Source organism: Lampetra planeri, chromosome 14 (genome assembly GCF_965212315.1).
Source record: "Lampetra planeri chromosome 14, kcLamPlan1.2.h2, whole genome shotgun sequence".
Taxonomy (NCBI): Eukaryota; Metazoa; Chordata; class Hyperoartia; order Petromyzontiformes; family Petromyzontidae; genus Lampetra; species Lampetra planeri.
Window position 1 is genome coordinate 8,317,867 of NC_136120.1, and position 25,494 is coordinate 8,343,360.

The 25,494-nt window shown below is 46.0% G+C and overlaps 1 protein-coding gene across 1 annotated transcript; it reads right to left on the reverse strand.

Moving 5' to 3' along the window:
- Positions 1 to 237: 237 nt before the first annotated feature.
- Positions 238 to 25,494, reverse strand: LOC144722260 (uncharacterized). Its single transcript, XM_078600354.1, has 6 exons — positions 25,435 to 25,494; positions 15,948 to 16,268; positions 7,687 to 7,876; positions 6,539 to 6,606; positions 5,545 to 5,779; positions 238 to 3,155 (listed from the first exon to the last, which is right to left on the reverse strand). The coding sequence occupies exons 1-6, from the start codon at positions 25,492 to 25,494 to the stop codon at positions 2,998 to 3,000; spliced, it is 1,032 nt and encodes a 343-aa protein (XP_078456480.1). The 3' UTR covers positions 238 to 2,997.

Genomic DNA, 25,494 nt, shown 5'->3' on the forward strand with positions numbered 1-25,494 from the left:
TAGTGATGTTTTGTACAACTGCCTTGGGGAAATCGTGCTTTACAGAGGGTCACAATGACAGTAAAAGTAAAAAAAACATGTTCTAATTTTTAATTAACTTGTTTTTATGTCAAGGTTCACTGAATTCGCAACTTGCTAACACTCCTTAATAACGTACAACATTTCCACATGCAGTTTTGTATTCACGAAAGCCAAGATTGTTTTAACATTTTAGAAATCCAGAGACTCAATTATCAATGACAATTTTGGTACAATTTATTTTCATCTTAGAAACACGACGTTTGAAGTACAAAACTTTCAGTGTCTATGGAAATCAAAAGAGAACATATTTATTAGGCTATAATAAATGCTTACATTGTGAATATCCTTTGGTCTAGTATTAAATTAGATCATATTAAGACTAGGAATGTATTTTGTACAAAAAAATGTGTACTTTAATATTCAATGCACCACCAACTGCACATATGAACATTGCTCAATTGTATCTGCTCGTACTGACCCAGGATTGCATGGTGAGTTCTACAAATATGCTCATTTGCATTCAAATGCACACAAACTCTACCATCTGTACACACAAAGCAACATATCTGTTGTTACATTTTGGTGTATTTGCATCAGTACCTCAGCATGTATCACCCATTCAGTAAATGTGTGAAACATACGCCATCATGTTCACACACACACGTGAGCCAAAAACTATGTTTGTAGCGTCAGGTATGGAAACTTGCTTAATATACTGTCACAGCTGAACATCACTCACAAAACCTGCACTTGACAATGGCACTCCCTGTTGTGTACTTCTCAGGCAGGTGACATTCATCTGACTGGAATGTTGAGTTTTTTTTTTAAATGCCATCAACCTACACATACTAAAATTAGCGATATTCTTCAACAAGACAATCATACAAAGGCAAAACAAAATCATTGAAGCTCTGAGAAAATATTCAGTCTTTGATTTAAATGCACTTAAGACACACCCCTGACTTATCTTGCAATATATCCTTAGTAGAGAATTTAAATATTTAGTTACAATGGAAGCCTGAGACGCATGAGTAGCATGAGTAGACGAGTATGATCGAGTATGTTAATTTGAATTAAGTAGCTGGTAGGATCTACCTGTGCCAAGTCATGTTTGAGTGTTAAATGTTGTCCCAATTCATCCCTTTAACCCAATGGACAAGTTAAAATGTGTGACCTTAGGTTGCACACAAAACGTTTGGGCTTAGTTGCACAAAAACATCTGCAGGCGAATACATTCGTTTTGCGAAGTATTCTCACGGTGACTTTGTTTTCATCTCAGCATGTTTTACTTGAAAGCAAGTTATTCGTTTTAAACGTCAACAAGTCCAAGAAAACAAGGCAATGCACCCCTTTACGGAGTATTCTTTGTTTTAAAACAAAAACGACTCGTGGTAGTTGCAAAGTTTTCAAGAAACTTTACAGAAGTTGTAAAATTCCCCAGGGTTGATGTAAGCTGTTGGCATTTGCACAAAAGCATGCAGTCATGTGGGGGGGGGGGGATTCTAAACGAAACACGCTTAAAGACAAATTCTGCACAACAGCTATACAGCACGTGCTGTGTGTTTGCAAATGCCAAAGGTTTACAAACTCCTGTCTCCGATATGTAACATAGCCTCTACGCATCCACTGGATCTGCTCATAAGACAATTGATATTCGATTAAACAGTTCTCGAGAGATTACCTACTTAATAATCACAAGTACCTATTACTGCGTCTGCATACATTGCAGTGTTATTAAGTGTATTTTACACAAATGTGTCGAAATAATAACTCTAGGTTTTGTTTCACTTGGGCTGCTTAAACTATATATTTGTTTTCACATGATTGCTAATATAATGGGAACACACACATTTACAGTAAAGTGCAATCAGACGTGCTTTCGTGTTATTGGATGTGGCCCCCACACAAAACAGGTCCATTCGAGAGTGACTGTGTCCGTGACCTCAGCGTCCCTGCTATTTTGTGTTAATAAGAGCACCAACTACATTCACATCGCGGTGTTTCTTTTGTTGTTTAAATTGATATGACATTTACACAGCAGAGTTATATTCAACACTACAATAAAAACAAGACAAATATAGAAAATATAATTCTTTGCAGCTATTCAAATAATGAGAGTACTGAATGAAAACTACTTAAATAACTTTATTTTTTGTTTGTTTTTGGACACTGTAAATACCAGCTTAACAAGCAGAAATGCTGGAAATTATAAAACATTCAACATATCGAAATTATTCTAATTAAAATGAACAATCGGTATAAGTTATATGTTAAAATAATCCCTATTTACATAATTAATAGATTCCTGTATCATGTTAGAATTAAACATGTATGGGTTAACATTTCATGAAGGCAATATAAAACATCAACAAAAACGGGCCATTGTGTTAAACCCTAAATGTCTATGTCAAAGGCTACGCACAAACAATCCAGGCAACATGTCAATGTAAAAAAGAATATGGTTTTAGGGCAAAGGAATATTTATAAAAACCCTTGCATGCTACACTAGTCAGTAGTACAATGACTGCTCGTTGGCTTTATTCTTACAGGCTTGCTAGCTTATGTAAATTAGTCTTCAGTAACTGATAATGCACCTGTTTTAAGTGTTTTGTGAATCATACATTCCAACCAGTCAGAAGATAAAGTCAATAAATGACTTCATCAACACCAGTTCATTTCTGGCAGTCTTTGCTTAAAAACAAAATGTCCCTTAATCAGTCTTGTCACCTGTTGGGTCAATAAACGATTAAAAAAGCCGGGTAAGTTTCCATCCTTTTTAATGTATTGCCAACCCTGCACGATACCCTAAACACCAGCACACTTGATTCATAACCTCTCAGCAACAACAGCTTAATATAGGCTGATATTTTACAACTTGAGGAACGTGTATCACATTACATGTTCCAACTTTTACTTCTTAGATTATTATGATCGTGATGAGTTGCGGGGTTGGTTAAAACAGTCGGTTTGCGAGCCCTATGCGTAGATCTCTTGGTCGCTGGTGCGCTGGTATGGCTGGGCAGCGGGGCGCCCCAGCATGTAGCTGCCCTGGTCTTTCTTGCGCATGCGGTAGACGAGGAAGACGATGAGCAGCACGGCCAGCATGAGGCCCGCGACACCGCCCGCGATCACCGCTGCAAGCAAACACGACAACAAACATGAAAACAACGATTACAACAACGGTGACAACAACGATGACAACAACGATGACAACAAAGGTGACAACAACGGTGACAACAACGGTGACAACGACGAGGGATCGTGTGTCAGCTTTATTTTTGCACCATCGTGACCATGATGTTGGTGACATAGGAGGCACATCAATTCCCACGCCCACTGCTACTCCCAAGCACGCCCGCCACCTCTGTAAACGGCGCTCAGGGGTGACGTCACACAAATTACTTTTGATGTGTTTCCAACAGCTTCTCGTGCATCCACCACGTGGATGCTCCGTTTCATGTGGTCTTCAAGGGAGTCATATGATAACAATATATATTTAATAATATGGCCTTTTTTGTTTGCTCGTCATTGCTGACTGAGAACTATTGACATTTTGGGTGACTAATATTTGACTGAAATTTGAACTCAATGTCAGTGCTTCTGGCTCAGTCAGCAGAGGCAATAGCCCCCAGACATTTCACACGAGGAACATTTGCAATCTTGCAAATGACCCTTTTGTCAATACACTGCTGGATTAGTATCTCCCCATGCTGGTCAAGTGTGAGTTGGGAAAGTCGAGCAGCGCAGAAGTACAGCGGAACAATGAATTTTGCTGAACTGCCATCTATTGCCCACAACTGTAAGTCTGCAGCCCATAACACCTATTATCCATTGTGGATGCCCTTCCAACCACTATCCAGGCTCAAAACATGATTAGCTTCCATGAACTGATGTGATCAGGCATACGAATAGCCTAATACATAGAGAGTACAAATAAATACAATACTACTAAAATATAACTTGATGAATAGTAGTATTTGTAAAACAATCACAAGTCATTTTCGTATTTCAACGAAAAGCTGAACTGTAACATATATTCCGATATGTAGAAAGTTCTGAATGGTGAAATTGCTATTTACAATGTATGTGCATTTCTACTCCATGGTAAAGAGAGACACACTATACGAAGATATGAGGGCACAGAATCATTGTCTAAGTTGCCATAAATATAAGTGTTGTATTCAGTCGAGATTTATAAAAACACAGTCGAGCAACTCTAGCACAAGCAGTGTGGCAAATGCCGATTAGTAACGATGCTGCATAAAAGTGTAACAAAGCAAAACGCGCACTAATTGGGATAGCACTGGAGGAATATGCCAATAATATGTAACTACAAACTTCAGGTTCCAAGTCCAGTGTCTCTTTCAAAGTTATATATTTTTTTAAACTTTGAATTATAAAACAATGATTAAATACCTGACTTAATTGGTAACTGTTTAAAGCCATAATCTATTAAATTCCAGACAGCTGTGCCAAAAAGCAATTGGCTACGCCAGGGGGCGGCAACCTACGGCTCCGGAGCCGCATGCGGCTCTTTACGGGCTGCTTCTTGACGATATGTACGTATGTACATAGATGCATTGCGGCTCTTGAAATACTGAATTTTGTACCGAATTGGAAAGAAATGGCTCTTCTTGTTATTTTGGTTGCCGACCCCTGGGCTACGCTGTCTTGGTTATCACTTTAATGATGATGATCTATTACAAAAATAATAGTGGAAATCACACTACGTGGAATTATAAGTCTACGAAAACTGTAATTTGAAAGGAATTATGCTAAACACTTGACATTTAAATCAATAGGTTGTCTTGTTAGATGGTGATATATATGTTAATGTGTGACCACGTACAGGGACTGGGATAGCGATGTTACGTCTCAAAACGGAGCTAATTTCGAGAGGATGTTATTACGTACAATATTCCCTCGCTATTTCACGGACTTCCTATCCAAAATTTTGTATATCGGCGAATCACATTGTTTACGTGACAAACCTTACCAATCTTTTTTTATGATGGATAATATCGGTCATGAAAGCCTACGTGTTAAACTCGCATCTGGAACTCTACACGACTGCATCGAGAGAAGGCGAAATAGAGAAAGAAAGTGATGAGATAAAGTGATAAGAGAGAATGACGAGATACTGTTATATTTATATTACTCATGTTTATGTATTTAATAGCTTATTTATTTATTTATTCAAGGTAATTTATTAAAACGATAGGTTTACATAGGCAAATATAATTATCCGTCCTATTCACGAGCATGTTTGGAATGTATCCCTCGCGAATAACGAGGGGATACTGTCGCTAAAGTTGGAGAAACAAATCAGGGTCAAGACAAGAAGGCAATTTCGAATGACTAAATGAGCTCGCGGTGAAGGGCGTGATGCGTGCACTTGTACCACAGCACTACTGCTGCTGCTTTTATAGCGGTGTAGTTCATAATGAATTAGCAGGATTATTTTTTCCGGAGTCAAACAGATTGAAAATGTCGCTACAGAAGCATGTGGCGTGAAACATTTACCTGCCAGGACCTCGGTGCTTTCAAGGGGATTCTGGGAGCCTTTCTTCTGAGCCATGACGTATTTCTCAACTTTGTTGTCCATGTCGGTGCTGATGCGTGGCGTCTTTTTGGGAACGCTGATTCCGTTCGGCTCTTCCTCATCGTAGTTCTCGCCAAGATCATTTTTGGACTGCGTCTCATCTTCTTCCTTCTCGTCATCATCTGGGATCGTATTCAGGTCTTTACTTTGTTCCACCTGCAAGCCAGATCAAACGGTGTTCTTTATAAACACAATAAGAAGATTATAATTGACTTAACTATTCAAAATCCATCCGCATTTTCCCCTTCAACGAATGAACTTGGAATTCCAGTTTTTACGTAATAGTTTTTTGTGTGTTTTATAATATATATGACCTCACTCTCCAAGCTGATGCCTGGGTGCATACGATATTACAATGTGTACTGTATTAAGGAACAGTGTTATGATTTTTCATGCTGCCTTGCATAAAACACGTGCTTGCAGTTTATATTTTGGATTATGGGAATAAAAACAAGAAACACCAAAGATTGTCCGATTACTCCACCAAATAATCGTGGTGCTCATCTCTGTTGGTGGTTCTGAGCGAGCAGTGTAAATTGCATAAGGAGAGGTTGATCCACTGGACAACCTATTTTTTCCTCCCACAAAGTGGTAGCATTTTACCAAAACTGGAGGGGATGATGGGCTAAATTAATCACCGACTAGGATTCGGCCACCCGACTAATTTTACAGATTACAGAGAGACGTGTGTGGTTTGAATGGCTCCGACTGTTGCAAACATGGCTTCTTGAAGGTAAAAACTATAGTTGAATGTGGCACTTGTTTCTAGGCTCCCTATCTGATGAGATTTAATACATTCTTCCGTGTCAACTGCAGTGAGAATATTTCATTCTGCATTGCATTCCACCAAATGATTTGTAGACAACTTGCAAAAAACATTTTCGCCAGTACTTTATAGAAATCATTAAGTTATACCTGAAGCTCCTCTTCCTGTTCACTGCTGTCGGGAGTCTCATTCTCCTCCGATTCCGCATCAACATCACCTGGACATGAAAACAAGCGAGCATAATTTCAATTAGTCAAGAGAGTCGTGCACTAAAACATTAATTTCTGCACGATGATCAGTTAATGCATACGGAAAATAAACATTGAGGTCAACTAATGTGCCTTCATAAGGGTAGTTTCCACTGATATTCAACATAAAATGGCCAAATTTCCACTAATTTCTGCACAAATGGCTGTGTTTGTTTTGGAGGAAAATAAGTTTTTCTGAAAAGAATAACCTCTCATCTGACTTATAACTAGAAAGGAGCTGTGAAGATAGTTAAACTATAATGCAGTATGTGTTAAAAAAGTGTACATATATCTCTAAACATTTGGATTAAGTCGAATGGTTTATCGCTAAATACCCACGAGGCGAGTACACTGAACAAAATAAACTTGGAGAATCCAAATGAAATACAGTACTGTACGGTAAGTATATAACTGGGGGTGTAGTACGTTGCAGCTAACAGATAATATATAACGCAGAACACCCACACATCAGAGTTATATTAGCAATATTGCATCATGTCTTCTCATTTAGTTGAAACTATAAAAAAGCACAGAGGTGAACAGAGGGTGTGGGGATATAATAAACCAGCTCCTTGTTTCAACTGCTGTGCTGGGAGATCGAATTGAACCCGTGACATTTGTATTGGATGTCTGGTGTGCTCACCCATTACACCACCACCAGTATCTCTACATTTTGAAGTTGCTGGGAATACAATTTGATTCACAGCAATACACCTTTGTCTGTGCGTGAGTGACTGTGTTACGCTTAGTCCTACAAACTGGGCAACCTGAGTTAGATTCCCGCTCACAGCAAACACCTGTGACAATTATCTGAACTGTTCATGCCCCCCCCCCCGACCTACCAGGTCGACTCAGCCTCACATGAGTACCTGGTGTAGTGCGTAAACATCACCACTGGGGAGATAAAGGCGGCCGGGCATGGTGTTGGCAACCCACCCCCTTGTGTGCCGTGCCAGCCTTCATAGGTGCTCGCTAACAGCCCTTGCCCCAACGGTCCGTTCAGGCTATGCGGGGGAAACTTAGTTTTTTGTTGTTGTTACGTTTAGTACCTGAGCCTGAGCCAGACCCCGAGCCAGAGAAGTCATCATCTTCACTTGAGGAAATGCTGCTATCTTCGTCATCCAAGGTAGATTCTTCCTGGTCATCCCAGGTTGGGTCTTCTCCACTTGACATTCCCGAAGACTCATCCGTGTCGATTGAGTTTTGGGCCAAGAAGCGATATTCGGTGGCCTGGCGTCTCTATGAGAGAGCACACGCACACACACACACAAGACCTTCAATTCACTTGCTCGTGTGTATTTATGGTGATTACACCTTGTACAGCATTGACAGACATATATTTAGGGGTAATACAAGCAATCTTGCTTTTATTGGTCAGCAGTAATATACGAGCTTTAGAGAGACACATTGGCAGTAATGATAAAGCTAAGAGTGAAGATACCACAACTAAAGTAACCATTAATGCATAGTGATGATATTAAGGTCAACTCAGTTAATTCCACCGTCGCCACCACACCTCACCCTCATTCTGTCAGGCCAGTCAACGCCTGACTTTCCTGGTCTGCTCTTTAATGTAGCCCAACATCTGGTTTTGGATTTATTCCTTGGTCAGTCTTTTCACTGTCACTAACCTGCCCTCCATCCTGCACGTGGTCCACCCATCACCACCTCGTTTTACATTCCATTTACAACACTGTCTTTCCACATCTACTCCACGCATTCCAATTGCTCATGACGATGACATTCCAAGCATTCCTCTGCAATAGTGGATGATTTCAAGTGGATAAAGTAAGGGATTCTTAAAAAAGTCAAGTTTAAGTTTATATTGCATAATCAGCTAAGAACTCAAGAGACCATGATGTTCTCCCTTGCAAGAGTGACCTGGGGCATTAGTCTGCTAGGAGGGGACAATGATCGCACATGCCGAGGGGTGATGATATTTGCCACTGATGTGAATTGGCCCCTATTGAGGCTGGGTCACTGTGACTGTATGTTAAACACTCCGTCAGCACAACAACAAAAAAACACGACGTGTGAAACATCTCTGGGGGGGGGGGGGGGGGTACATGACAAAATTCACGTGATGGCAGCGATCTCATGAGGTATGATTACACAAGGTTTCTAAGCATGCTGCTCTGTGTTTTTTGCACTTTGCATTTTTAAAGCTATGCACTCGTCTATTGTATGGAATTCGTTGAACCATCCGCATGCTCTGCTTTAGCTCTGTATTGCTAATGACATTTTATTAATTTTTATTTTACCAATAATACATTATTCAAACCGATCATAACAATATCTTCAGCCTCCCACATCTCAATAAGCATCAGCCTTCCACCTCTGCTACATGTTGATGTAAAGTGTTGATTCGACTTTAATGCTAAAACGACTGTTAAAAGGATTTCTGGGGGTACACGACAAGCACAAGTTTAAGAGCAATCATATATATTGAATATGCTTTAATGCACATGTCACTTTAAGGTGTTACTGCATTAAAGTTTAACATTAGGCTCGTGCATTTGATTAATTGTTGGCATATCCCAGTAAAAATGCAACCTTGGGCCAACGTTAGTTGACGTTTGGGCGAACGTTGGTTGACGTTGTGCCAACGTTGGTCCGATATCAGCAAACGTTAGCCAACGTCTGCACATTTGCCGATTGGCAAATCGGAGTACAGTAATAATTACGATAAATTGAGCACAGAACAAGGCGTGCTGCATTCAATTGATAGATCCTTCCACTTCTATTTCTTCAATTCAACCCAAGTTTCACCTTGATTTGACAGTTGATTTCATTTCGATCCCAAATGCTCTCAGGGTCACTATCCAACTTAATAGCCGATGTGTGCTTAGGAGGTTGTGTAATGAGACGTCCCTAAATAAATTAGATGTGCAACCTGTTGTTGCCAGTATTGATCGATTGGTACACAAAGATTAAAATGAATGTGATTGTCATGTGCTTTTGGTAATGATGAACCACAATGTACACGAACAAAAGTGCATAACCCACAGTTGGTTACAACAGCGAATTCCCGTAGACAAAAAAATATTATATTTTGTAACCTAAACCAACAAATGCCATAGGAACTAATCATACTTGGCACAAACAACGCAAAGCATGAAAATACTTAAGTAAAAAAACACCACCTTTTCCATTTTAAAAGTATTTCTTTTAGTAGTTTTCTTACATTACGGACACGGGTTTTTTTTAAGCTCTGAAAGGACATCTTCTTGACTGGGCCAACTGCGGGTACTTTTCATAAAGCTCCACGGATCGTATTACAAGAAACACTGCGATGGCAGTTGAAAAGAAAGGCTTCCGGGAACCACACAGCACAGATGTAAGTGGGAAATTTACGCCACAGTACAATGAGGAAGAGGGGATTTCTCACGGCCCAAACAGGAAGACCGCAGCGACGTAAAGGAATCACTGTTCATTCGTTTATAGTTTATAGTAGTATTTTAATTCACAAGGCGGCCACGAGAGCTTCCTCAGCTTGTTTTCCTTTCACTGAAAATTATCAGTAGGTTGATGTACTTTTTTGGTAATCGATTGTCGGGGTTTCCAGCGAAATTTGAACAATCCAAACACAAGGACCAGGATGTCAGTTTCTCTTTCACAGCTTGCGGTTAACCGCATCTCTTACTTAAACACACCTGTTCTAGCACACGCCATGGTCACGATCACTGCACGAGTTCAAATGCCCTCTGATGTTGATTACTTCACAAATTGAGGGCGCTTTATAATCTACTGTGCATACCATGTGAATACTGTAGAGTAATTCAAAAACAATGCACACAATTATTTGAGGGTTAATTGTTCAGGGGCTCCAATTAATCATGATTGGGTACCATTTGGTGCCAAATGTTAGTGGTAAGCCTTGTAGTTAAAGCACCCTCATTTTCTCCTTCATGCATTGTAAAAAAATACATTCCTGAGCTGTACACGTGAAATGGGACGTTCAAAGCGAAGCCATATTTTCCCCGCCTGGGGGTTACTGTGGGTCGATATATTTGAAACGTGTGCACACCCATCATGTGAAAATACTTAGCGTTTCCCGGCAGCACCTAATTAAATATATAAATCACACAAACTTACAAAAAAAACTAACCTACCCACAAACAGGCAAATTACACTACAAGGTGCTGTTTATCTTGAAAATGACCAGTTCATGTAAAAAGCTGATTGTGCTTTTTCTTTGTCAAATCAGATTCCACGTATACATTGATCGCCAGGGATCATTTCCTGAGGATGACGCCACAAAACTACTTTCGATGGCTCACCAACGGTCCACCTTATAACACCCAACAGATGCCCCATCACATGCTGCCTTTAAGGGAGGCGCTGCCATGGCATCGCCATCCAACCAAGGCCCTCAATGCCGGGCTTTGCCCAACGAAGTGCACAATAGATTGTATATGCGGTTATTGGTGACCGAGCTGAGACCATCTTCTCACTCTGCCTGCGAAACTGGTTATCTCTGATGAGGAGCCAAATCCAGAACCTCAGCTGTGTCAACTGAGTGCCAACGTGAGCCTTCATCAACCTGACCACCACGGGATATATACAGTATATATGTAATAAAAGACTCGGACGCTTCTCTCTGTCCTGTGTCCTTTATTTGGGTTCGATCTCTTTTCCCTCACGGCACTCCCCTATATACTCTCTGCTCTGCAGCCCCAGGCTGCTGTCGCTCACGTAGCCCAACTCCCTCCTAGCAGACCCGCTGCTGTCTCGTCGCGCAGACCCCTGCTGCCAAACTCCTCCCTTGCAGACCCGCTGCTCTCTGCAGCCTCCTCGCTGCTCCTGCTGCCCGGGGGTCGGTCACCGTTGGCCGACGGTGCCGATCCTCGTGGTCCGGGTGTGTGGCGATCTCGCCACTCTCTCTCTCACCCTTCGCCCTGCGTGGCCTCACACTTTCCCAGTCTCCGATCACTCCCCACTGCTTCCGGTTACCCCCCTTATAGACCTCTACCCTCTCCCCCACGTGACGTAACTCCTCCCCCCATGACGTCACTTCCGGGAGGTCGTTTACGCCCGCATTACACCACCCTCCCCCGTAGAGAAAATCCAGCCGACCTCGGCTGAACATAACTCCAATAAGCAATGCGAGCGAACACGACCGAATACGAAAAAGGACACAGAACACACCATAATATACCGAAAGAACAAGAACACAACACAATAATTAACGAAATGTGAGGGATTTCGAGCGGGTGCGGGTCGCCGGGCCGTCCCGGACGGTCGGTGGCCCTCCCGCCGAGCGGGAACGTGGCAGGGTTTTAAGAGCGACAGGCTGAAGTTCGTCTGTCGCTATTGGAGGCCTGGCAACGTCCCGGTCCCCTATTCTCGAAGGCGCAGCATCAGAGGCGTCCCGCAATCGTGTCCGCGGCGGGGTTGGAAGGGCTGCGGGCCTCAAAGGTTCCGCAGCCGTGGTAGGCGCACCCCGAGCTGAGTCTTCTTTCCCCTGCCGTGTCACGGCCGGCTCGTCTGTGAAAGGCACGACAGGCGCTCTAGCAAAGTCAGCAGGCACAGGCAAGGGCGAGTCGGCAGCAACAGACCCCGGCAAGGCAACCTCAGGAGATGACGCATCCGGTCGAGGGGCCACGTATGGTTTCAACCGAGATGTATGGACGAACCAACGCCGAGAACCAAACTGAACATGCGCCGACTGTGGGTTGGGAACCTCGATGAGGCGAACCGGCCCTTGCCATGGCTTATGTAACTTAGGAGAGGTACCTGGCCGCACCTGTGGACAATGGAGCCAGGCCAGGTCCCCCGTTTTCCAGGGGCATTCCCCTTTTGAACGTCGCGTACACCGCTCGTTCCGAGCCTGGGCTTTGGCCGTAGCCATGCGAGCCCCTACCCGCGCCTCAGTGACTCGGCGAACGGTGTCCTGAATATAATCAGGAAGAGGCTTGACAGGTCCCCTCGCTCCGGTTCCCAACTGTTCATTAATCGGCGGTACGTTTTCACGACCGTACATTAGAAAAAACGGCGAATATCCTGTAGCCGCATGCGGCGTCATCCGGTACGCTGAAAGCACCCCAGGGATATGCAAATCCCAATCCGATTGTTTTTCACTAACCGTATGGCACAACATGGCGGACAGGGCCCGATTAAGCCGTTCCACCATACCATCCGTTTGTGGGTGGTAGGGAGATGTCTGTATTTTTTTTGTACCCAGAGCCGCACACACCTCCCCCAACAATTTAGAGGAAAAATTCCGGCCTTGGTCTGTAAGGAGCCTCTCCGGCGCCCCTTTGTCCATAACATACCCAAATAGAAAGGCGTCTGTGATAGACGCCGCTGACTGGTCAGGCAAAGGCCAGGCCATCGGCCAGCGGGAGAGGTAATCCACCCCTACCAGCAAATATTTATTTCCCCTAGCGGATGGCGGAAAGGGTCCCAAAATATCTAACGCCACCAACTCATTAACTCGAGACACCTGAATAGATTGTATCGGCGGCACATATGGATGTTTAGGTGGCTTACGGCGGGCACAAACGGGACACGCGCGAACGTGCCCGACAACATCCGTCGTCATGCCGTGCCAATAGTAGTCTCGCTGCAGCGTCACTAGCGTCTTCTGCACCCCCAGATGTAAAAGCGTGTCACAATGCAGAGTCCTAATCAATTCGTACCGCAATGATGCCAGTACAACAAGACGCCAGCGTTCCTGCATCCCTTCCCTCCACATCAGCAAGCCATCACGGAGAGCGGTTTCCGGCACGCCTCCCGCACAGAGTCTCCCACTCCCCTTCACAGGCCGCTTACGTAACGTTACCAAAGAATCATCCAACATTTGTTCCCGAATCCACACAGACCTCGGGAGATGTAGAATGCCATCAGCCGGTCCCCCATCAGCCGGCCCCGCATCAGCCGACCCCGGCTCAAGCGGAGCTTCAGGCACTTCGACTGCCAGCGCGACAGGCTGAAGGGGGTGCTGAATCGGGCCACACCTATGCGTCCCCGACGCACACGCGCAAGGAGAGCGCTGCGGCAGCCTGGAAAGTGCGTCCGCATTAGCGTGACGCACTCCCTTCCGATGGTGAATTTGGAAGGAAAATTCTTGCAGCGTGTCCAACCACCGCGCCAGCTGGCCGGATGGTTGGTCCATTTTAAGAGCATACTGCAAGGCCGCATGATCCGTGCGAACAATAAACGAACGACCGTACAGATACGGTCGAAATTGGCGGAGAAAAAAAACAATAGCCAAAAGTTCCCTGCGAGTGACGCAGTAGCGGGTTTCAGCGGGAGACAAAACCCGGCTACCATACGCCACCACGCGTTCCACACCACCTTTGGACTGAGATAACACCGTCCCAATGCCCGTGTCACTCGCGTCCGTATCCAGAATGAAGGGATGTGCAAAATCCGGATAATCCAACGTCGGTGCCGTAGCCAATAGATCGCGTAGGCCTCGAAACGCCGCCTCCTCTGGCGGTCCCCAAGCAAATTTGTGTCCTTTACCCGTCAGGAGATGCAAAGGCCTCGCGATCGTAGCAAAATTTGGAACAAACCTCCGATAATATGAGGCGAACCCCAAAAACCGACGCACATCCCCCACCGTGGCAGGGGTTGGCCAGTCACGGACGCACGCAGTTTTGTCCGGATCTGTGGCCACCCCGTCCGCACTGACGATGTGCCCCAAATAACGCACGGAGTGTTGCAGTAGGTGACATTTCTTAGGCTTAAATTTCAAATTAGCAGAACGCATCCTGATGAACACAGCCTCCAACCGCGATAAATGCTCGTCAAATGTGCGGCTGAAGACGATAATATCGTCCAAATATATAAGACATGTCTCCCACTGCAACCCCGTTAATACCAACTCCATCAACCTCTGAAAAGTGGCAGGGGCCGCATTCAGCCCCATCGGAAGACAGTTAAATTGGAATAACCCCTGCGGCGTACGGAAAGCAGTCTTTTCTCGCGAGGACTCGTCAAGGGGAAGCTGCCAGAAGCCCGAAGAGAGATCTAGCGTTGAAAAGAACTTCGCCCCCGACAAGGCATCGAGAGAGTGGTCCATACGCGGCAGGGGATACGCATCTGCCACCGACACTTTATTTAATTTACGAAAGTCTACACAAAATCGCAATTTGCCATCTTTCTTCTTGACCAAAACAACAGGTGCGCCCCATGGGCTGTTAGACGGAGATATTATGTCCGCAGCCAACATGTCATCCACTGCCCCTCGAACATGCTCTCGCTCAGCCGGACTCATCCGATGCGAGTTCAACCGAATAGGGGCAGCGTCCCCTGTGTCAATATGATAGTAAAGCAACGAGGTGCGTCCTAAGTCCAAATCGTCGGAGCTAAACACATCAGAATAGCTCGATAATAATTTACGAATCGCACAACGTTGTTCCCCGGAAAGAGCTGAATTCTCCCCACACAATTCAGCAATCCAGCGGTCATCTGCAGCTCCGGGGCCCGAGACACCTCCAACAAACCCCTGGCCTGACAGATCATCATGAGCTGTAAACGCAGCAGTGGCATGTGCCACAACGGTACCCGCCGGCACACACACGCTTTCGGCACTCGCGTTAAGCACCTGCAAAAACGCCTGCTGGTCTGGCCGAACAATAGTTTGTGCCCCAACCAGCGCCGATCCACCCGTGATGGTGGCGGACGGCGACAACAAAACCCCAATCGCTCCTTGACGACCAGGTACAGGCTTCCGATAACGCAAAGGAATGAGAATCTGTGAGCCAGGTGGAATATCAACAGACACTTCGGACAATGCCTGCACCTGGGCGACAGGAGCAGGTCGCCCCCAGAGCGACGGCAAAAACGCAATTTTACGGCCTTCCGGTAATTCAATGCAGTTCTCATTAATTCTAATTAGAATGGGCATTTTGGCCAGAAAATCGGTCCCTAATAAACAAGGAACCGCAAGAGACCTCGAAATTAACACAATTCCCGAGGCCGACACTCCCCCGATAGCGATTGTAGTGTACACCTGGCCCACAATGCCCATGCTACCCCCGTTCGCAGCGACGCAGAAAGCGTAAGCCGGACTCACGGCCTCTGGTGGGATGTTCAAGAGATGGAATATTACATCCGAAATAATGGTCGCGGACGCTCCGGAATCTACCAAAATCCGTACGTCCACCCCTTGTATCGACCCAGGTACGGTGGACGAACCGGTAGCGGCCGCGACGACCCGCCGAGCCAACTTACGCCACTGCGTTACCGAATGACAAGGCGCAGTCAATGGCCTCCCGTTATTAACAACACCCGGATCGCATGACAACGGTGATGAGTGAGGTGTCAAGCCTTGCCGGGTGTCTGGTGCGCACCGACTTGCCTGTGCTGGCGAATCCTTTCTTGGAGCGGCCGCTGTCGAGGCCTCCTGCTGGGGCGGACCCGGGACGCGGGCCCAGCAGTCCCTGGCATATTGGCCCTTACGCCCGCAGCAGAAACAGTCGATGTTGTTGCGCCTTGCTGCGGGCGCCCCGTCCCGACGCGGCCGTGTCGGCGGCGCAGCCCGCGGCCCCGGCCATGGAGCAGCGGCAGCCGACAGCTCCTGCGGGCTCCTGTCGTCCGGCACATAAACTGCCTTCTTGGGGTCCCAACCCACGGCTCCCCCTTCGACGATGGGCCCCCCCGTCCACGCCGTAACTTGCTTCTACCGGCGCAGGTTGAACTGGGCGTCCAGACACTTAGCCGCAGCCCGGGATGTGAGCTTCTCGTGACCGCACACCGGCATGGGAATGCCGAGATCCCGGGACAACTCCAGCATCTTCCCCAGGATGAGAGGTTCCAACAGGTCAGGCTCCATCTCCGGGTATGCGGCCATTGCCAGCTCCAGTACCGCGCCCCTATACGCCACCGGAGACTCCTCGGGTGCGCGTTGTCGTTGCACAAACCGGCGATGAGCATCATCCGGCGGCTCGTAAGCGTCTGCCATTTCGTCGAACACACCACGCAATGTTTTCTTCTTCGCGGCTTTTATAGAGCGAAAGAATCCAACGGGCTCGTCATCAAGGAGAGTCGGAAGAACTTCTATTGCCTCGGCGTCAGTCCACCTCGCCGAGCGTACCGCTGCCAAAAATCTGCAGGCGAACGCACTCCAATCGCCCCCGATGGAGAATTCCTTGACAGTCGTTAGGTGACGACTGCGACTCCTTGGCGCGCTCCCTCCAGGCGCTGACTCATCCGGTGGCATGTTCAACATGGCGTCGCAGCGTGGTGTCGACAAGATGGCGGCCTTCCGTCGCGGAGGGCCCAAAATGGCGGCTTCCCGCCTTTCGTCTTACGCCACGCCCAAGATGGCGTCTTCGTGCCGCGTGGCTGATGGCGTCGACATCGAAGACAACCCGGGCTCCTGCGGACCACCAACATCTCCTTCCGACGCTGCCCTCGGCGTGACGAGCTCACACAACTGTGCAAGTACGTTCTTGAGAGTTTCAAGTTGCTCCGCCATCTGACTCCATCTTAAATCCGCGTCATTTGGTGCAGACTGGTCCGCCGACGCGGCGACATCTTGGACCCCCGGACCCGCACTCGTCCCAGCACGGATCTCCTCCTCTGCCGGAGTCGGGTCCACCGCAGGAGGAAGGTCATCGTCGTCGGAAGATGAAGCCGACGCCGGAGACGGAATATTCTTTTTTCTCAGTTGTTTAGCCATGCCGACCCCACTTCTGACACCAGTGTAATAAAAGACTCGGACGCTTCTCTCTGTCCTGTGTCCTTTATTTGGATTCGATCTCTTTTCCCTCACAGCACTCCCCTATATACTCTCTGCTCTGCAGCCCCAGGCTGCTGTCGCTCACGTAGCCCAACTCCCTCCTAGCAGACCCGCTGCTGTCTCGTCGCGCAGACCCCTGCTGCCAAACTCCTCCCTTGCAGACCCGCTGCTCTCTGCAGCCTCCTCGCTGCTCCTGCTGCCCGGGGGTCGGTCACCGTTGGCCGACGGTGCCGATCCTCGTGGCCCGGGTGTGTGGCGATCTCGCCACTCTCTCTCTCACCCTTCGCCCTGCGTGGCCTCACACTTTCCCAGTCTCCGATCACTCCCCACTGCTTCCGGTTACCCCCCTTATAGACCTCTACCCTCTCCCCCACGTGACGTAACTCCTCCCCCCATGACGTCACTTCCAGGAGGTCATTTACGCCCGCATTACATATATAAAATACATTAATGAGAGGAGGTAAAAAGTTGATTAAGCTCATCTATAGCTCACATTTATGTAGACGCATGCGGGTCATACCAGCCTGATTATGTAACACAAATTATGTGAACAATTGCATGCTGCACACTCTGTCACTGTCATGTCCAATGATGCACACCTAATTATGAGTGACTGACACTCATCATAGCGATTTTCAGGTTGGGCTGCAGCCAAAATACTTTCTATTCATGAGTTATGCAGATTGAGATTTTTTTTATTCAAGCTATTCTTTATGGTTAAACACAGCATGACTCTATGACCACTTCCTATATTGTAATCTGGTCCGATAAACAAGGTACAGTACTATAATTGGATTGTTTTTTTTAATTGTTGACTGAAAAATATTAGAGTGGTGAACACTATCTTCATTTCATCAATTAAACATATGGTCTAAAAGAAATGCAGTAGAGACAATACTTGAATTGCTTAATTATTGTAAAGCTAAACTTAACCCCAATTTTTTCCAAATATCTGGACAGGACCAACGAGAAAGAACTGTAAACTCGGCGAAGTTTACCCTACATCAGTAAAAAAAATCCTATTGATCATTTATAGTACTGAAATTACCATATTTACTGGCTTTACTTTATGTATGCTGTATAGACATAGATGCGTTTGATTATAATGTCTGCACAGCGTACAGTACGGTACATTAATCGTCTTAAAGTGAGCACTGGACAACCAGTGTCATACACTGCAGCAGTACGTTCCCCAAAGTTTTAAAAATATCCGATTACATATGATGGCTTGTGCATCTCATCTGGGAAACAGCTCTGGCAGGCAGTAACACATTGGTGGGCTAAGTACTGTGTGTAGTCGCTACAGAGTCAGCTTATGCCAGATATTGTGCAACAAGCCAATGAGTCTCGTGGTTTCATGGTTATCTGCATTCAACATCAAGCTAAATATTTCAGCAAGAAAATACTTGAACACTGTGCCAAACAAACTAAATTGAAAGAGTACACACGCCTCATCTTAAACACACTCTGAGAATATCAATGTCCCGCCATATCAAACAAGAACATGACTCTAGTCATCTCTGTTGGAAATCTTGAGCCATTGGTGTAAATTCCACATTCCTATGGTAGAGTCCATCCTCTGCAATGCAAAATAGCCGTTTACTTCTCAGAAGAAAATGGAGCCTCACCAAAAGGGGCTTATTTTATCAACCTGGAGGAATGATGGGCTGAATTGACCCTGACTGGAATTAAAACTCACAGTCTCAGGATTTGGAGCCCTGCTGTTCTTTCAATTGTAGGCTATATCCCAGAAATGGGGTGGGGAATGTATAATGTACAGTACCTAAAATAATTATACTGCAGCAATGTCGTGTGTGGGAAGCCCCTCTACTCATTCACATACATGAGTTCAGTATAAAAAAGTAATAGCGTTAACAGGGACTTCCCTGTTCATCATATGCAGATAATCATTTACGGAAAGAGGCACTTCAACTCTTGATTTGATATTCATTGTTCCAGAACGGTAACATATTTGGCAGTGGTACAGCTGAATTTATAAAAAAATATTGTCAAATATATTTTTACCGATTCACTGCTAATGCATTATTAATTATCTTTAAATAGCACAGCCTATTAAAACAAATAGGTGCCACTCTCTATCCACTGCTGAATGAAGTCATTATTATTGTGACATTAATAACGGAATAAGTTCACACTGGGTTCTAGTGGTGATTAAAGTGTAACTCACCGCCGATGATAAGAATCAAAGAACCCATCTGTCGAAGGACACAAAGCTCGCCTTCAGCAGTCAGAATTATGGTGCAAGAAATGCGGTTGCCACAGAAATTTGGAATTTTGCACACAGAGGCCAATATAGCCGTGCCCTTCTAAGACAACTGCGGCTCAGTAGTACAGGGACACCAGAAAAACATCCCCAGACATATTTATTAACTGCTCCCACCCCAATCTGTGCCCGTGCGTTTACTCTTTTTCTTCCCCTCCATACACAAAAAACACACAACCGCCATTGACCCTGTGTGTCCACACTCCACCACACCCACCACCTATGCATATACTGAGCGCATAGTGTATTTCACGACGGTGCACGGTACATTACACAGGGCGCAATGTGTGTGAAACTATACACTGACGCTGCGTGTGTAGACAAATATTAACTCGGCATGGCAGGTGTACCAACAACACTTTACTTTTATGATGCCAGCGATAAAGGGCTGTGTGACCCCTGTAACAATATGGGACAGCCAAAACTGGGGCAACTGTCCGTGAACAACCATTTCGGCTGAAAAATAGAAGATTACTTCCCACCCACCCCCCCCATATATTACATTCAATGGCTTACCAGCTCAAAGTGCATTCGCTCATGCAATAGCTCCAGGCTCCCTTTTCATCACCGCCAGCGTATTGAGCACACAAAGCCAGCGAGGCTCTGAGACCTAATACTCGCCACAACATCTCCATCTAATAATAATACCTCGAATGACCCATTTCAACGCTCTGCACCTTTTGTTTGTAACCATGTCAAACAGGACCCATTGTTATGAAGCCTTACAAAGTCGAAATTTTCACTTTGTGGTGCACTCTCTCTCTACCGTAGCTTTGCTTAAAATGTAGTTCTGTGCTTTTGTTTCCCAGTCACATTTGTATTTGGCATCTTAGCACGAGGTGAGCGGAGGGAGAACATTGCACGCAGCAGCACTACATGTTGCGCACACAGCGGACAGTGTACACACATATGCAGTATTTTGAAACCAAAACGAGTGCCTTGGAAGTGTTGTTACAGCGTGATTTGCAAACCTAGCTAGCAGCTTCACTCCTCCCCAGCTCACTCCGATCACACTGAAAGGCGAGTGTTTCTCCCGTTGGCAAGGGTTGTCATAGGGACCGGGCCTGGTTGTATGCGTGGTAGATGTTCCTGGTGCGGGTGTCACGAAATTCTTTACAAATCGCTGAGGATGCTGTTTGTTCCTCCTCAGTCCGTGTTACTGTCTTCTTAACAGTGATAGGGGGTTTCTCTGTATAATTACGGTGACAATGACGGTGAAATAACAACTCTCCATGTGAGCTAGTTTGTAGTCCTGAAGCTTTCGTGACTGCAGGAATTCATATTCTTGGGTCTTTCGGTAAAGTCACGTTTGCTTGTGTTGCGACCGAAACGTCGTGATCTATTATTATTTTCTGCCTACGTGACTTTACCGAAAGAACCAGAGAGTATAGTATTCACGTAGATAGGTTCAGAGAAAATATAAAAAAAATAACAAAAAAAACCTGGACGTTTCGATCACAACACAAGCGATCATCATCAGGAGGCAAAAAATAAGTGTTGTGATCGAAAGGTCGTGTTTTTTTGTTATTTATTAAATATTTAATTTGAACTTATTTACGTGACTTTACCTGAAAGACCCAAGAATATAGATTGTACAGTGTTGACTTTGGGTCTGGAGAACGGCAGAGGGGTAAAAGAAAACGTGTTTCAACAAGTGACACGGAGCTTAAGAATGTACAGAAGAAACAGAAATTGCATTCCATAACACAGCCTAAATAGGACCACCCATACGTGAACCCCAAAGGAATATTTTTGTGGCTTTCATCCAAAAGCAGCTCAGACTTGAAGACATTTTAATAACCCTTGAATTGATGTGGTCGCGATATTGTTTAACCACACTGTAAACAGGGCTTCATCCCAGTGTGTCCACGTTGGCTCGCAGCAACATAAACTTATTTCTTAGCTCACTAGGTCAACTGTGGGACATGTGGCTCACAGATGCCAAAAACATGTGCCAGCCAACAATTGATGAATTAGATGGAGAAAAAAAACCTTGAATTTAAAAGCAACCAGCGCAGATGGGAAAAGGCACTCGGTGTGTTTTTGCGGTCACACAAAAAAACCCAGCAGACACTTGTTTTGTGAATTTATAAACTTGGAAACATATCAGTGGAATATATGTGAGGAATGTAAGGCCAGTTGAGTTCCAGACACGAGTCAGAACATAACAAATAGCATCACTGGGTGAGCAGTATAGCATTCACAGATGATGATGCGTGCCTGTGCATAGCCACAAAATCCTTTAAACTGAGCCCACAGTAACATTTAGCTTACATGATAGCTGTGTTTACCATTTTCTCTGAGGGGGAACCCCCCTTCTCTCCATGAATGCGTCATTGGGGGCATTCCCCCTGCCACCTGCACTTCCCAGTAACATCACAGGCAATTGCTGTGCCAATACAAGCTCCAACGCCAACGAAATATATCTACAATGGGCAACCCCAAAAACGTCCGCAGACGCTGCACCTATTTTTCACGGATGTTAAAACCAGATAAGCTTCGACTTCTTTAGTTCCACACTGAGACGTGCTCCGATTGACCATGACGACAACAAACATGGGACAAGTAATGCTCACCGAAGATACGCCACTGCAGTGTGCGTGCCTCTGACTGATGTATTCGTGCCATTGCTGCAGTGAGAGGTACAATATTACTCCCACGTTGGCAGTGTGAGATGGGCACCGTGTGTTAATGTATGCCTATATTTTTTTAAAATAGCCAACATATTACTCACATATAACCCATACCACCCAGTCGATGGCAGTCGATGGCACACGCGTTCGATCTCTGTGACATTCAGTCGTTGATTAGATAAGCATTATAACTCCCGAGGAAATTCCTCAGCCAAGTGTTGACCTTCAACACGCAGGGGGTTGGCTGATGTTATCTTTGTTAGTTATTTAAGGACACACCTCTTAATGTGTGCACAAACTACAGTGAAATACACAACGGCACTTTCGTGTCCTAGCACGTAAATGTGTCTGTCTCTGCCGAGCGGGGCGCTAACACAGCGGACAGGCCACATGCAGGTACGATCTCTCCCCTCCTCCCCCGAGTTCAACTCCTGTGCACCCTATGAATTCTTAATCGGATCCTGCCATCTGCAAAGATTAATTAATGGACATTGCCACAGCTACTGGTGACTTGGGCCCTTTGGGACAACCCCCCCCCCCCCATAATCCCGCCACCCTCATAAGAGGATTTTGCTCCCACACGGTTTTTTATATGTCTTTTTTTATTTTTGAAAACACACTAAGAGCAGCTTTTGCATTCCACATGCTTCTTAAAGCCTGGTGACAAACCAGTACACATACGGTAAGGGGTGGGCGACAACTTTATACTTCTAAGTAATAACTTGCACGCATCTTGCCCTGCAAAATGCTGGTTATTAATAACACGTGCATCTGTAAACGGATGTGGTTATATTGATTTTGTTATTATGTGATGCTTGCCAGTGTTTGCGATATTGCTGATGTGGTCCACTGTGTTTACATGTAAATGTTGTACTATTTTAGGTAGTTAGCATCTCGGCCACTGAGGGGGATGATGATGATGTCGCGTGAGTCCACGTGTGTTGTCCTGTGGGGGGGGGGGGATGCCGGGGTCACCGGTGACGGCCCCTACCAGTGCCTTCATCTCTCACCACACACACACACCACGTTATTTTGCAACACTGGGCACCCACGCAGAGCAGGGGTGAGTCAACCTGTGTGTGGGTGGTGGTACACTCACTTCAGGCTGAGTCAACCTTGGTAAGGATCAGAAATGCACTTAGTGGGGGTGGGGGGGCACAGCGGGGAAGCCCCCCCCCCCCCTAAAGAATGTAGAATTATAAATAAAGTAAACGTATTCCTGACTGGTCACTCTTGGTAGGAATCATTCAATCTGCCCCCCTCCGAAATGTTTATGTGCGTGCGCCACTGGTGACGATCATCCCCACCTACCGAGGCTGATCGTGTAGGAACAAATCAAACTCCCTCTGTCCCACCACTGTAGTGATGTGACTTGTATTCGTGAGATTGTAACGACACGGTTCTGGAATAACGTCCCGTGACAGCGTAACCTCTTGAAATGACCAACCAAGCCAAGGTACGCTGAGTAGGCGTTTGTGTGTAAATGTGACGCTGTCAGGGAGTAGGACCCAAGCTCCCAAGGCAAAAACGTGAACACGTTCCAGAGGATCGTGCCCTTTGCACTCAGCTGTCAGACTTGGACCAAGGTGGCGCGAGGCACTGATTGTCATGTACATTATGCATGACGCAAGCCTGGTCACGTCAATAACGCAGAAGCCAACTTTTTGTCCGTGTAAGTACTTAAATACTTTACACAAAACCACACAGTCAGCATTCAAAAACATTTTCTTCATCCACTGCTCGATTAAGGCTTCCGCTATACACCGTGTCGGTCTTGGGGGTTATTTAACCATACTTCACCACACTGATCAATCCGGATTAGTGATGACGGGTGGTGTATACACCAGGGCCGGTTTAGATATCACTCACCACTGATATTATTCATGAAATAAAACTAAATGATTGCTCGGTCCATAGTCCAGTGCGCTAACCACCGCATCTCCTCTGTATGTATGTCGCAGTGATTTGTTTGGCACCCATACCATGCATTCTACGAAAAAGTCATTCAATTTTTTTGCGAATGGCAATATGTACAGGAGCTCAATGGCAATGTCGATGCCTGATAGAAACGAGAGTGCTTGCGGGAGGTACGTCCTCCTGTATCTACAACATTGGAGCCGCTTCACAACATGCGCCTACAAAAACACCGCTGCCGCTCACTGGCAAGGCTCCGTGCCCTGTGGAGGCAGAGAGAAGCGAGCGAGCGAGCACGAATTTACAACCGCGCAGTTTGTTGTGCCAGAAACTAGTCATGCGACGGCGTTTAAATGGTGTAAACTCTGAATAAAGGCCCCATAAAAGCAGCCAGTCTCCAGCAAGAGCAATCCAAGCGCAATGTGGCGAACTGTTCTGTGAAAAGTCAGCTTAACGCGCGCCCGTTCACAGCGAGTCACACACGACCACGGCTACTCCTGTCCATGGGACCCCCCCCCCTCCTCCATCCCTCACGTTGCCAAACACCCTCCCGGATTGAGTGATGCGTCGTCAGATAAGCGGTTGAACTCCAGGCACACACACACAACAAGAGTTGCTGGCTATTGGCTACGGGGACTCGATCGCAAGACACGTACGTAATTGTATATACACATGCGCGTACAGAAGCTAAAAAAAAACACATCACGTGTTCAAGTCCCAGGTGTGTGCGTGTGTGCGCTTGGGTTGACGTGCGTGCGCAAAGTTGAGGGCAACTTGTTTGCGCAGCCACAACAGTGCGCGGACTTTGAGACGCAAGTCGTAACCTCAAGACAACAACACAAAAACGACAACAGCCAAAACCACCACCATCACCACCCCCACCACATTACACGCTGCTGCGGGTTTTTAACGGCTAATTTTCGGTCAATTTTATCACTGCCCCACAGCTTGGCAATTCGGGTCTATGTCATCATGAACACAGGAGCAGTAACCCTGCCTGGACTGCTCAGCTCCCTCGCAGGAAGGGGGGGGGGATCCTGTCATTTGGTGGTGGTAATTCCACGTTCCTATGGAATGGACTAATTTAAATTATAATTACATGTTACTTCAAAGTTACTTGATGATTTTTTTTCACACAAAACCGGATGGGAACACACTTGGCGTGCATTACGCAAGACATTGTTTGGCATTAAACAGCGCCGTCCGCGATGGTGATGATGACGCCGACTTTGTCCATCTCTGTACTGTAAACGTGCGAATTATAAAAACTCACCGTTTCTCCTTTGGCCATCGTCGTCAGGCAAGCCAACACGAGGAAGCACACCTTCCACAT